Here is a 13695-nt window from a genome sequence, read left to right on the forward strand (position 1 = left end):
GAAGCCTGAGACTGGACATGAGACACTTGAAGGGGGAGCTCTAGAGGGTCCTGACCCCCCTTAGAGATTCCACCAAAAACTGCTTGGCTAAAAGTACGGAAATGTTTTGGGGATTTTTTAAGATCCTGAAGTGATGGAACAGTGTTAGCCAGTGTGAAGGGACCAATATTCCTTACCAGTGGGATGAGGGCCATATTCCTCAAGGGCGAAAAGGATACTATGTCACTTAGTAATGAGAAGGGCAATATATCCCTAAGAGTGAACTGAAACCCTGGATCAGGAAGAAGTGTGCCAGATACCATTCTCTTGGCTGAATTACAACTAGAAATCTGGGGGATACATCCATGTGACGAAGACGAGTGGCAACGTATCGGCTGGGGCTACGACCCTTTGACTAAGTTGAGCAAACAACTGTCCCTCTATTCCTGACACTGTGTTAAATACTACAGAAGGTGGAAGAGACCAGTAGTCCTACTAGAGTATGAAACCTAACACATCATAGTTTAAACCATCATGTCACCTTTTTTTCACAACATTTCCTACGATGACTACCATGATGCTTTGTAGACAGACATTATATAGACACAAAGAGGTTGAGGGAGAGAGAGGTGAGCCACAAGCAAACCCTCACTTTAAGGGCGGAACCCTTGTCAAATAACAAAAAGGCTTGTGACTCCAAACTAAACCGCTATTTTAACAGAGTAGGAATGAACCAGCCTTCATCCTCAAATCACAAGACCAACATCAAAAGTTGCGGGCAACAGAGTAGAAAAAAATCCCAAGGATTCTATTTTTTACATAAAAAAGATATGCATTATATCAGTTTGATGCACAAGCAATTCAATTAATTAACCTCTCATGGATTTAATCAAAAGAGAGGGAAAATGTAATAAAAAAGTTTAAACACAACCATTTGTAGACAGACAACATATAGGAATTAATCACAACTATCACCTTTTGCGAATAAATCACGGTTGAAACAAACACCTTGTGTTATACATCTATACTCGCCTCTGAAACTATGAACAGTTAGCCTGTATACAAACTCTGCACCTTATTGGAATGAGAAAAAAATCTAACTCACAATACACCATCATCTGTCTTGAAGAAAATGGATAAAGAGTTTTCTTTCTAGTTTGGAAAACAGTGGTCAAACTAGGGGTATACACGCATTTCGCCGAATGAAATGTCATCGTGGGACATTTCATCGCTGGAATTCTCATCGCCAGAAACCCTTTTTTTAAAAAAAATATTTTTGGGGGGGTGTTTTGTGCAGGTTGGAGTATGATTATTAAAGTAGGGGGGGTCTGGGGGTGGAAACCCCCCCAAAAATAATTAAAAAAAAAAAACAGGGTTTCTGGCGATGAGATTTCGGCGATGAAATGTCCCACGATGACATTTCATTCGGCGAAATCACGTAGAACCAAACTATGCAACCCAAACCATCGATAGCAAAAGGAACCCACTGCAGTGGAGCGCCATAACATTGTGCTGAATCTGACACCCCAAGATCCCTGCAGGTTCTGCCTCCCCAGACTGTCAGTCTGGCACAAGGGTCTTGCCTTGGTGATGCGGATGCCTCATGCAGCTATTCCGATCCGAATGCCCTTGGACATGTTGTTGGTCTAACTTCCTTAGCACGCCACTGAGCAGCAAACTCAGCACTTTGCCATTTCTTAACCCCCCCTTACTCAATCTGTGCCAAGATAGTTGAGAACGTATGTTTTGTGTGTACTGGACATCAATCATAGTCATTACATTTGATCAGTGTAGATACAACACAAAAGGTCTACATGTCATAAGAAACAGAATTTAAAGGGGGTCAACATCTCATATTCCTATAATTCCAAATAAGTAAACAAACCAAACAGAATATGTTACTTAATTGGAAAACTATGCACCTTCAACTAAACAGAAATGTTTAGACTTAACATTAATGGGCGCCCTGTAATATCTGTGAACCAGCAAGCCAACATATATGAATGCATGGAAAGGAAAGGTTAACACTTTTTCAATCAGAAGTGCATTCAGACAACAGTTCTTGAACTCTCTATCACTATGAGCAATGCATTCTACTGATCATTTGGGGCACCAACCAGCATTACTATGGGCATCGTTAGGAGGATGGTTTGGATTGTAAAATGTGGGTATTGTATTTACCTCCTATTTATTAAGTTAGGATTGCATAGAACACTTTGAGCATGGAGTACATAGAAAATACTGCAATGTATTAACTAAGCAATGTTTTCACATGCAGTACTTCGTGGGTAGCCCCAAACTATACATTTGTCATGCAATCCAAAAGCATAATTCTGTGGTTATTTTAAGAACTAGCATTTAAAACACCACACTCTTTCTTTTACCACCATACTCATAACGAGGCACGTTCTATATTGTACAATAGGTACTACTGTCATGTAGAAAAAACTAGCATGCATCTACCACTGAAGGGCTTTACTCAGGACATTAGTGTGTGTATGTATGCACACATTTCTGTCAGCACATTTTAATATTAATACCGCAGGTATGAGTCCCCTCAAAGAATGTGTTCACAGAAATCAGTCTTTATGAACAAAGGTGTGTAGTCGAATAATTCATTGATTTGCCTTGTTGAACTAGAAGCAAAACCGTGAAGTACATCTAATCTCACACGCAGTATATCGAGCCTGGAGCATTAGAAACTCAATTATTAGCCATTTTAACCAACGATGGGAGCTATTTAGAGGATTTAAGCATGAACCCGTGATTAATAAGCAAAGATCACAATATATATACTGTTGCTTTCTCTACTATTCTATGAAAAATAAGTTAGTGCTTTACTCCCTCATATGAAATATGTCTAGTCTTTGGCAATTTGGGTTATACTTTGTTGGACACCAAATGTGGAAAACAATCAATTAAATCAGCTTTTTTAAGATATTGCGGTTAGTAAACTCGTTTTATTACCATCATTTTTCAGAGAAAGGATTGAGGCGTTGTTAGTCCAGTTTTAAATTCAGACAAAAAACAAGTTTTGATACTTTTCATAGAAGTGTAAATATTACGCTGCAGTGCTAAAGTACATTCGCTTGTGAAGTCCCCGAAACGTCATCAAATGGTGACCATAGGGCAAAAGCACACAGTACCAGTGTCTTTTTTGTGGCCAGTTTCACTTTGTGATCAACCGTTGATGAAGAAATCTCTAGGACTTCAATATCGAATGAATATTACCACCTCACCAAAATATTTTCAGTTTATCCAATAAAAGGTATACAAACTTGGGTTGTGAGTGGTTTCATTTTCTGAAAGGAGAGGTTAGTCTGATTAAGCTCTTAAAGGTTCTTCTCATTTGACTAGGTATTTCTCATATTCTGAGGTTGACCTGTGTGAACAACCATAAAATAAAAGAGCTAATGGCTCTTTGGCGCACGTCAAGATGGTATATCTCGGATGTGTCTGCTGTTAACCCGATTACCTGCCTTAAAAGCGCATTATATGCAAACCTAGATTTGTTAGCCGGGTCAGGGGATTTAAAACCATATCATTTTAGATAAAGGTATAGACATTTACAAAACATGTGAATCTTGGCCATTGCACATTTTTGCTTAACTGTATATAAAGTAAGGAAGATGCCCATGCCGAGAGGGGATATGCCCGCATTACTTTTCTACTCTCAGCTGTCCCCGCTAAGAGCGCAGAAGCCAGCACAAGCAGCACCAGTAACTACCATCCCACAGTAAATGCCATCCCATATATGAAAGTATGGTTCCAAATCCCAGACACTTGGCCTGGTAATAGACATGTACAAGAATTAATTGGAATGGGCTATAAACAAAGTGACAACATGACCCATTGAAATACACTTGAGAACCAGCCATAAGAGTCTAAATTGGTTGTTATACCATCTAAAGGTATATTCAATTATGCACATAACACTGTAGTATATACATGTTAATGATAATAATGCAGGCACTATTATTTATGAATAACAATAGGGGTGGTAGAGTGGCAATGCTTAGGACCCTAGATATATTTGACTGTCTACTTTCATTTTTCCTGTCTATGTGCTCTAATGATTTATTTTAACAGTTAAATGATGCCCTCTTTCCCAGGATCAAATTAAGTTCATTTACGGTGGAATGCTGTTGATATGGCCATATTTAATTGTCAGGCTACGATAAACCAAAAGTCATTTGATCGAGAACAGCATAGCTTTAGGATGTATAGCAGTAATTATATTCACAGTTATTATCATGGGATAATCAACTGCCCACCTGAATACTCCACAAACAAATCTGTCATCAAGGCTGTTAGAACATACCTGGCTCTAGAGTGTACCTTTGGGGTATATTTACTGCACAACCATAGTCCGATATATACTGACTGTGAATGCCTTCACGCCTTGAAATTGACTGGTTGACAGTCCCTGAATATTCCAATCAATTATGCAATATTTGAGAATCCACATCTTTAACTAGAATCTAACAAGTTGGCACCTTATAAAGCAAAGAGGGGGAATGGAAGCAACAACACTTCAATAATATAACAATGAAAGTAAAAGTCTGGGGCCCCAAAAGGTTTTAAATATATGTATATCTAATAACATCCTTACATTTTTGGTAAGCTGGTCAATAACCACTGCTGTTTAAATCTATTTGATGAGTTGCCTTATTATGCAACGGCTGTGCTGTTCTGTCCCAAGGCCACCAGTGATAACATACTATAAGACTATTGAGTCATGTTCAAAAACCCTGTATGTGATGGAAAACAAATGGTAACAAGCAAGCAGTTTGTGTCGAGTTGAAATGGAAGACAAATGATAGAATGAGAGTGACAAAATCAAATGATAATTTAGTAGCAAGATCTCTACTATGCTGAAGCGGAGCCAAAAAAGGTTTTGATTTTTTGGGAAGATTTGGCTGGAAGAGACACGAGTTGCCATTTGGCACCAAGTTATCAGAAACACCATTAACCAATCCTAGTGTTTTATATAATAGTGATTTGCCCACTGGATGTTGTGTGCCGTAAATGCAATATCCCAATATACAAAGGCCTGTTGGCGAACAGGTCAGGACTAGGTAGATGCAATGATGCTAATGATATGGACTGGTAGGCAAACCTGAGGGAGCACACAGACATTTTGTTGAAATCTACACACTTCCAAGCAAGAAGCTTCGCCCAAAAAGAAGTGAGGATCCTCAATAGATAATGTGACAGTCACTGAAGTTAGAGCAGTCTTCACGTTTTTATTTGCTTTGATTTGTTGTTGGTGTTGTCATTGATATGATGATAGGTTATTTATAATGCGCTTAATACCCAGAGGTTTCTAAGCGCGGACACGGGGATCGAACCTGTGTCGCTCCGTGACGTCTTGCTTCCAAGGCGAGCAGATTGCTGCTGAGCTATCCTCCCGGGACCATTGTATAAACACTTTGTTTGAAGGGTCAATTAATTTTTTAATCAAAAACGGTTATATCACTTCTGTCAAGGGACTTCTGAAGATAGCTCTTGAACAGGAAAAATCATGCCACAGTGCCATTTAGCTTAGAAAATAAACTGTCTACTATTTAATCTCAATTCAGGTTGTATTGTATTGGTAGAATGGAAATATTAGATGCCAGGTCTACAAATTGAACCGGTGTGTGTCTCTTTCAAGATAGAGGAACAGTTGTTTGTCAAGAATAAAGCCCTTAGCTAGAACATGAGTAGTACAGAGAACATACAAAGAGCATGGTGTGACATACCCTGAGCCACCAGAACTTAGGACACAGCACAAAGGAAAGGAAGAATATAAGATAATGGAAAAAAAACAGAAAAGCAAAACTGTAAAACATGATGATGGCTGACAATGACACATAATGTTACAGTCAATACAATGAAACATGATGAGCTCTGTTGAACTACAACTCATTAGACATAGCGGATAAATATGCAGATACATCAAGTGTAATTTGCTACTTATTGTCATTGTTGAATGTGGGGAGGAGCCATACATTAGGATAGCCAGAGCTTTGAGGGAGTCATGATGCCCCCACCCCTCTAAAAGGGCAATGTATTGATTTAGCTAAGCTTCCCCTGCCTTTCCCCCAATTGCCAATATACTTATATTGTTCTGCACCATAAACCGGCCTCATAGTCCATAAAGTTGTACATTTATCTACAGCTATTTTCTGAATATCTGCACTATTTTTTTTGTTTTGAATACATTAACATGTTAAATAAAGTTTTTCTTTGACCACTTGTTTAGTACTTTCATTCTATTCAACAATGCACACAGTGTATGATACTATTTCTATCAAACAATATCCCTTTGGACCTTCTGCACATGCTGAGATTGAGAAGGAAATAGGTAGTGTACTATAAAATAACCACCAGCCAACAACTCTACTTGCTGCTTAAACATTTACGAACAATTAGAGGGGATCAAAGTATGGTTACGGGTGAGTCCTCCTGAATCACACATGAGTGAACAGAGCCATCGCCATCCGTCTGCTCAGACCCTCGCCTTCCAGCAGCATGCAGCAGGACACCAGCAAACATAAGGCCCCTTCAAGTGAATTAGCAAAAGATGGATAGGACCAGCAGAGAAGCACTGGTTTTGCAAAGTTAATTACATTTGATTTCAGCTCTCTTTGAAATTGCATTCCACTGTTACCCACCACTTATGATCTCAGGCAAGCTGATGCTTGGAAATCACTACAATCATTTCATAGTGCAGGAAGCTTCCAGTGACAGAAGAAAGGCAGAGGTCAAAGAGTACACTCTCCGTTTTCCTAAAAGATCTAAAAAGCCAAAACCAGCTCTAATCTCCTCTTAACAGTCTTCCAGATTGTTTCAATGGTTCATTAAAAATAATGTAAACACTCGTTTTCCATGATCTGCTACACTTTCCTCCAGTCAACTCACATCCTTACATAGGAGTCATTAAATATGCGCCCTGAAAGGTTTCTGATATTTCATGCAAAACTCAAAGTTTGTTTGACTCACATCATTTCTGTATTAAGTGTCCTTTGAAGGTATGTATTGATTGTATGCACCTTCCACCCCTCGTCTTATCTGTGCATTTGTTGAGAATCAGTGTTTCAACAAATGTATGCAAACATAACACATAACTCTCCTGACTTTAGGAACCTGATTAAGAAAACTGTATAAATGCATTAAAATGTGTGCCCAACATGATGTGGCTCACCTTTCCATCTGCTCATGACCTATTCTCTTAGTGGCACTCTTGCAACTTCATCTCAATGCGCTTGATCTACCTCAATGCTAACCAACCTTTCCTTGCTACTGACCTGCCATTTTATTCATTACTCATCAGACAACTTGACCGTGTCCCGGTAAGTAGCAACAACCCACGATGCAATGCAGGCCTACAAAGGGAAATAAATCAATAACAACGGAATGACCTGAATTGGCATTCCTTCAGATGGAGTTATTTACTTACCCAAGGCCAGGAACATCATCTTCAACAACTAGGTCTGACAGAATGAAGTGGTGCTTGGCGATGAGGAACCGGTTCACTACAGAGTCTCGAACCTGAACACAAAATTAAAAATACAACAGGGTTAGAAAATGCCTTAGTGAGCAAGGATAGCCTGAAAAGGAAAACATCCACACTCCTCTGCAAACCTTCATCTTCATGATGGGGCCAGAGAATAAGATTTATTCATCCATCAAATTGTATGGGATACAACCTGGATTATATCATTTACACTGAATCCTAATGCCGTTCTGACAAAGTGATACAACATTTAATAGGACTCGAGTTGAAGGCCCCAGCCAATCAGATTCACTGGAGCACAAGCTGAATCTCAGGATACAAGTCCATGTTCCAACCTGAGGCCGGCACCTTTTTCTCCATGTCCCTGGCATTCCTCCTTTCTACACTTTCTTGCACTAACAAATGTAATTATTAGTATTATTATTATTTATATTATTATGGTAATTAATGAGCGCAGATCTAGCTTCAGGGAGCAACAGAGAGCATTGCAATCATAGGGGGAAGAACACAGTGAGAGAAGCAGAGAAAAAGGGAGCTGGGAGCTAACAACAGGGGAGGGAGGGCAATTGGCACAAAGGGATCTAAAAAGCAACCAGGGAAAGAAACAGTGAGGAGCAGATCACAGAGTTTCAGCTAGGCAGGGGAGGGAGTGTGGACCTAGGTGTTAAGAGCGTGTTGAACGGTTAGATCTACACATAGCAAAATGTGCATGTCTAAAGAGGAGGAGCTGCTGATCTGATAGGGTCAAGGGCTGAACACTGTCAGGAGGGGGCAGGGACTCCCTCCCAACCTGGGTAGGTGGCCTACCAGGGAACATGTCAGAGCTGGTCCTACCCCAGAGAGGGACCCTGGGGTTTGTCCGGGTGCAAATGGTTTCTTTTTTCCCTCCAAAGATTGGCTGCGCATATTGCGTGACGTCAATCTCCCGAGAAAAAGAAGATGTTGGCTGCCATAGGGAAAAGGGACGAAGTGATATTAGTATCATTGTCTGTCACAATATGGCTTTCACCTCTGCATCAGGGGGCGGACATATTTCCGGTAATGGCCTGTCAGCCAGAGTCTAGGTAGGCACGCCCAAAGCAAGGGCCTCTGCAAGGGCCGTTACCAGCCATGTCCGCACCCACCTTGCGTGGGTGAAAGCCATTTGCACCCCGCTTATTGCGCTACACCAATCTCCAGAGAAAAAAACAAAAAGATGATGTTTGGTGACATAGAGAAAAGGGACTGTGTCTGTTTTCTGTTTCTATGGTGGCCGCGAGGTACTCTAGCACCGGAGCACAAAGGTCTGGTCCAGCAGGTAGTGGGGCAGGAGGGGCTAGGGAAGGGGTTTGGTTTGTTTTTGGGGAGGCAACAGGGAGAGCCTCCCTGCCTGTTGCCTACCCACATTTATTTTTAAAAATGCCGCCATCCGGTGAGGGGCCTCGGGTGGCTGGGAACAGTGGCACCGAATGTGTGTTCTCACCCGCTGTTCCAGCCACCCAACTGGGCACGAATATACCTTCCAGCCTCTTGTCTGGCCAGAGTTTTTTCTTTCAGGTACAGATCCACAGGCTACATTATCTAGTGGTGGAGAACTACTGGAAGGGAAACCGATATTTCGCAAGTCTCAGTCTCAAGTTCCTATCTGGGGCACTGCCAGGAACACAAACATCATGGGGCTGCAGGAAGGAGAAAGGCACAGTGGCTGCCAACAACACTGGGTCGCAGAAACCCTGCGGATGCCTGCGAGCAGCAAGGGAGTGACCTAAGTGGAGGTTTTCAAACCTTGTGCCTGCATGACCTAGCTCCCAGGGAAAAAAGAGGGAGAGATAGGCCCAAGTTTCCAGGCAGGTCTGGGGACCAAAGGGAGGAGGCAGGAAAGAGGAAGAGCATGAGGGTAGGTGGTGGACCGAGAGACCAGTCAGAGAACGTGGGAGGGAGGGGACTGTTGAGGACTTGTTGGATATTGTGGAGAAGCGTGCAGGTGATGTATTGTGTATTTATGACTGAGGGGTACCAAGCATGAGAGAGTGGGGTGGTTGTTGTGAGAGTGGTTGTTGGAATGAGTGATAGTAGAGAAGGTGTGGGAGATAGGAGAGAGTGTGAAGGGGATTAGTAAGCATGGGAGAGAGATACAATGAGGGAGAGGGAGAGTTTGAGGGAAAGAAAGAAAAAAGAAAGAAAGAAAAAAGAAACAAAGAAACAAAGAAAGGAAGAAAGAAAGAGACAAGCAAACGAGGGAGATCCAGGGAGAGAGAGAGAGAGAAAGCACAAGAGAGTGTGCAATAGTGGGGACAGGCATAGAGGGGGAGGTTAGAGAACTGGAGGGAGCAGCAGGACGGGTGATAGTGAGAGAGGAGGAGGAGACTGATGAAGATCAGAGAGGCAGAGAGAATGAGGAAGAGCCAGAGGGAGTGAGAGATAGACTAGGGGCGAGAGGAGGGAGTACTGGCAGAGATAGAGTGGGAGGAGGACAAGGAAGGAGTAGTAGGAGATAGGGATGGGACTGAAGACTCAGAGAAGAGAAAGAAGAGAGGAGGGATAGAGAGTAAGAGAGAGGGCAAGCAGGGAGGGCAGAGAGAGAAGGAAAAGACACAACATGAACGTCATTGTGTCAGTCATCAACAGAGTAAGTTGTCCTTAGTAAATCACGGGGGTAACAAGATAAGGAAGGCTACAGCCTTTAGGCTCTCATGTGAAATGAAGGTTGAGATCAACAGTAGCGGTTACCTCCCTCTAGTCCTACTTTATGACCGGCTGGCAAGTGGTGAATCCTGGGGAGGCCACAAGAGGTTGGGGAATAGACCAGGGGCTCCACTTAGCCTGGCCTGCATGCATTTCAGGGGATGTCAAGTTAAGACATTTAATAATGAATTTTTCTGATCTGCTCAAGTGAATCTTGGAGTTATTGAAGTCATCTGTGACACTGCATGGAGAATGTTTTGATACTCTCCCGATTTAATTATGCCTTCATGCTTCCGATGTTACAAACCGAGTACCGCAAAGTGGGTAATAATGATGGTTGCTTTAAACATCTGTAACCAAGCATTCTAAAACCATATAAAACACCAGAATAATGATAACAATTATAACGAGCAGTGTAGACCATTTGAATATAATTGGTGCTTTAATGTAAACCGTGAGGGTGCAGAATAAGGCTTGGACACAATGATGGCATGCTTTTGGGCAGAAACTTGTAGTATATAAAAAAAGGGTTTTAAAAATGCCCTCTGTCCCTAAAAGTAAGAGTGGTATCCCTGCCTCTAAGAAAACTAATTAGATTGTTAGAATGTCCAAATTATAAAGTCCGCCCCTATTGTGTCTCAAAAAGCCTACTTCTGTTCCTAACACGAACAACCTAAATCAACTGTGCAAGGATGATCTCTTCCTAAAGTACAAATGTTCTTTGTGGTTCCAAGTAACAGAAAAGTTGCCAGTGTCTTGGCCCAAAAATGGCACAAATAAAGAACTCTTAAAAACTAAAGACCTCCAAGGTTGGAGTTGTGATCCTTTCCCCTGGACTGCTTATTATAGAGTTAATCTCCTTTTAAGGCCCCTCAGACCTGTACTTGCTTCTACACATGTCAATAGGGAGTTCACAAGAATATCCTACTTATGTTTCTCCTATTTATCCAACCAATTTTGTACACTCCCTTTGCCAAGTGTAGGATTTGTTGCACTGTATTTTCTTCACAAATTTTGGATGCTGGTCCCAGACTCACAATAACTGCTTGGTTCACTCTCCTACCAAGCAGTTATCCTTTCAAGGAACTTATCATGTGGGTGCAGGACCCAGACTCACAACGTTAGATCCGGCTTGGTATACTCTCCTGCCAAGCCTTCATCCCCTCATGGACTGGCCCTCTATGGGTGCGAGTCCCAGTCTCGTAACATTCACAGTTGCTTTTTACTCCCCAGCAAAGTAATACTTCCAACATAGGCTACCTCTCTTTGGGTGTGGGTCCCAGACTCGCACTCTATTCCCATGGTCCCAGACACTCCTTCTGTGTCTTCCGCCTTCACCCCTTTGCTCCCCTTGGAGCGCCTGCACCACTTGGGTGACCCGCATACCTGTTTGCATCCCACTGGAAGGTACCAGCATTTCCAGAGTGGCTGCAGCTTCTCTGGAGGCTCCGGTCATGTTTGGGGCTTCGTTGCAGTCAGTAGTGGCTTTCCTGACGTATGCTTCTTCCCGGTGGTGCATCCTCTCTCTGCAGGGCGCTTTGCCAGTGCTAGACGCGTTCTCTGAACATAATCATCCCTAATCCCATAAGGGGTTCCTCCCCCATGTGATGATCTCTGCACCACCCCCAGGTGGTCTATTGTACTGTGGACACACCACCCTAGCCCCATGGGAAAGGTCGCCCTCTAGGGGAGAAGGGACAACATCCTAAAATATGTCACAAAACTCATCAACATGTCTGGTTCTAGTGTTAGGAGCCACGATACCTAATCTAGACAAAGAGGCCATCACTTAACTTGGCCCACCTATTGGTAGCAGTAGTCCAGTGATCAGGGATAGCTTGTAAGAGGGCAGCGGGAAGACAGGAATACGGGGTAAAAGGGAATCACTTTGAATCAGGGAAGGTACAGAAAGAGGTATATGTTAAATATACTTTATATAAAGGTATGAAAGATTGTATGTACAGCAATGGGTAAGTAATTAAAGTTTAAATAGTCTAAAGTCTCTGGGGAACGTTATTTAGTCTTTGCCCAGTCCGACAGGGCCCACCAGAAGGTCCAAAGCACACAGATGCCTTAGAATAAGACATTTATGGATTCCAAGATGGCCGCTGCACAATGGCTTATACCCTGATATTTCCCTGAGAAGAAATCTCTTCCATTTCGGAATTGCGGCGTAAACCAAGGGTTTGCATATCCTCCTCATTTGTCGCCAAGGGTAGCACATCGGGCCTTTAAGAGGTGGACATGCAGGCTCCAACAGGCATATCAAGTGACAGACTGCAAGGAACATTGCTGCACCTCGCCTATGCAGATAATGTGGATGTGGAAATTAGTCTTCCCAGTTAGCCTTTGGAAGTTCTGGCGACACATATACGACTCAAGGCCAAAACACATGCCAGGAGGAAACAGACTTTGGTCGGGCATACGCAGCCTTATCCTAAACAGCCTAACTCCCTGGAAATGTTTGTGGCAAGGCTCTCGGAAAACACACTCCATTCAGATGCACCCTAGTTGTGGCCATCCTTGGTCCCTCCCACCAATGACAGCATCCAAAGAAGACTTTACCACAAGCTTTCAAGAATTTCAAGAACAATTCTCTGCCTCATTCCAGGCACAATTCACCTCATTCACTTCTGAAATTAGGCACTCACTTGCTGACTTTAGCAAAGAAATGTCCTCTCTAAGGGAGCGTGTTCACATAAATGAGTGTGCAATCCAGGAACTAGTAGAGGATAATACGTTATTGGATACTGCACTTGAAGAGCTATTGAGGATTATGAACAATCTGGCAATTCGATATGAAGACCTAGAAAATCTATCCAGGCACTCCAATTTAAAACCTCCCTGAATCGGTGACAGATCCAGAGCTAATGGAGGCTATTTCGCAGGTTTTTGCAGACCTCATCGCAGGAAAGGAGGCCCCGAACATTCTGCTAGATCGGGTCCAAGGAGGTCAGAACCAGGAACTCGCCCTTGCGATGTACTGGCAGCATGTGCATTGTACCCGCAAAAGGGGCAAATATTGAGAGAGGCAAGGACGGCAGCACCGATTACAGACAATGGGGCGGAAATCCAGCTTTATCAGGCCCTCTCACTGAAACTCTACAAAAGCGTAGAGATATGCAGGTGGAGGTGAAAACGCTTCAGGCACGTGGAATCACATATAGATGGACATTCCCATTTGAAATGTTTTTTATCCTAGAAGGAAGACAGCATAGAATAACATCCAGAGAAGCAGGTATTGCGTTGCTTCAAATTGTGCAAGATGCAGCTACTGGATCAACGGATGGAGCAGTGGCCACAATGGAACATCACACTAAACAGCTTAGTGTAGGGGAATGGATGTCAACTGATCGACAGAGAAGGAAATCAAAAGGTGTGTAAAAGGAGGACTGAAGAACACGATTAAGGGGGCCCAACCCTAAATCTTTAAACTAAGGTGCTTTTAAGGGACATTCTTGGAAACTGTCAAAGATGCAACAAAGGTATATTTGAACATAGCAGAGATGGAGCACAACATCTTGGTATCTATCTGTTCTGGTAAAGGATGG

At 42.6% G+C, this 13695-nt stretch overlaps 1 protein-coding gene across 2 annotated transcripts in view; it reads right to left on the reverse strand.

The window, feature by feature from the left end:
* The window catches only part of CC2D2A (coiled-coil and C2 domain containing 2A), a 1164962-nt gene that overhangs the window by 335428 nt on the left and 815839 nt on the right, over nucleotides 1-13695 (reverse strand). For both annotated transcript variants that reach the window (XM_069631936.1, XM_069631935.1), the window contains exon 22: nucleotides 7424-7515. In XM_069631936.1, coding sequence (XP_069488037.1) covers nucleotides 7424-7515 — 92 coding nt within the window. The remainder of the gene's footprint in view (nucleotides 1-7423; nucleotides 7516-13695) is intronic.

This window comes from Ambystoma mexicanum, chromosome 6q, assembly GCF_040938575.1.
Source record: "Ambystoma mexicanum isolate Mex_15411 chromosome 6q, UKY_AmexF1_1, whole genome shotgun sequence".
Classification (NCBI taxonomy): Eukaryota; Metazoa; Chordata; class Amphibia; order Caudata; family Ambystomatidae; genus Ambystoma; species Ambystoma mexicanum.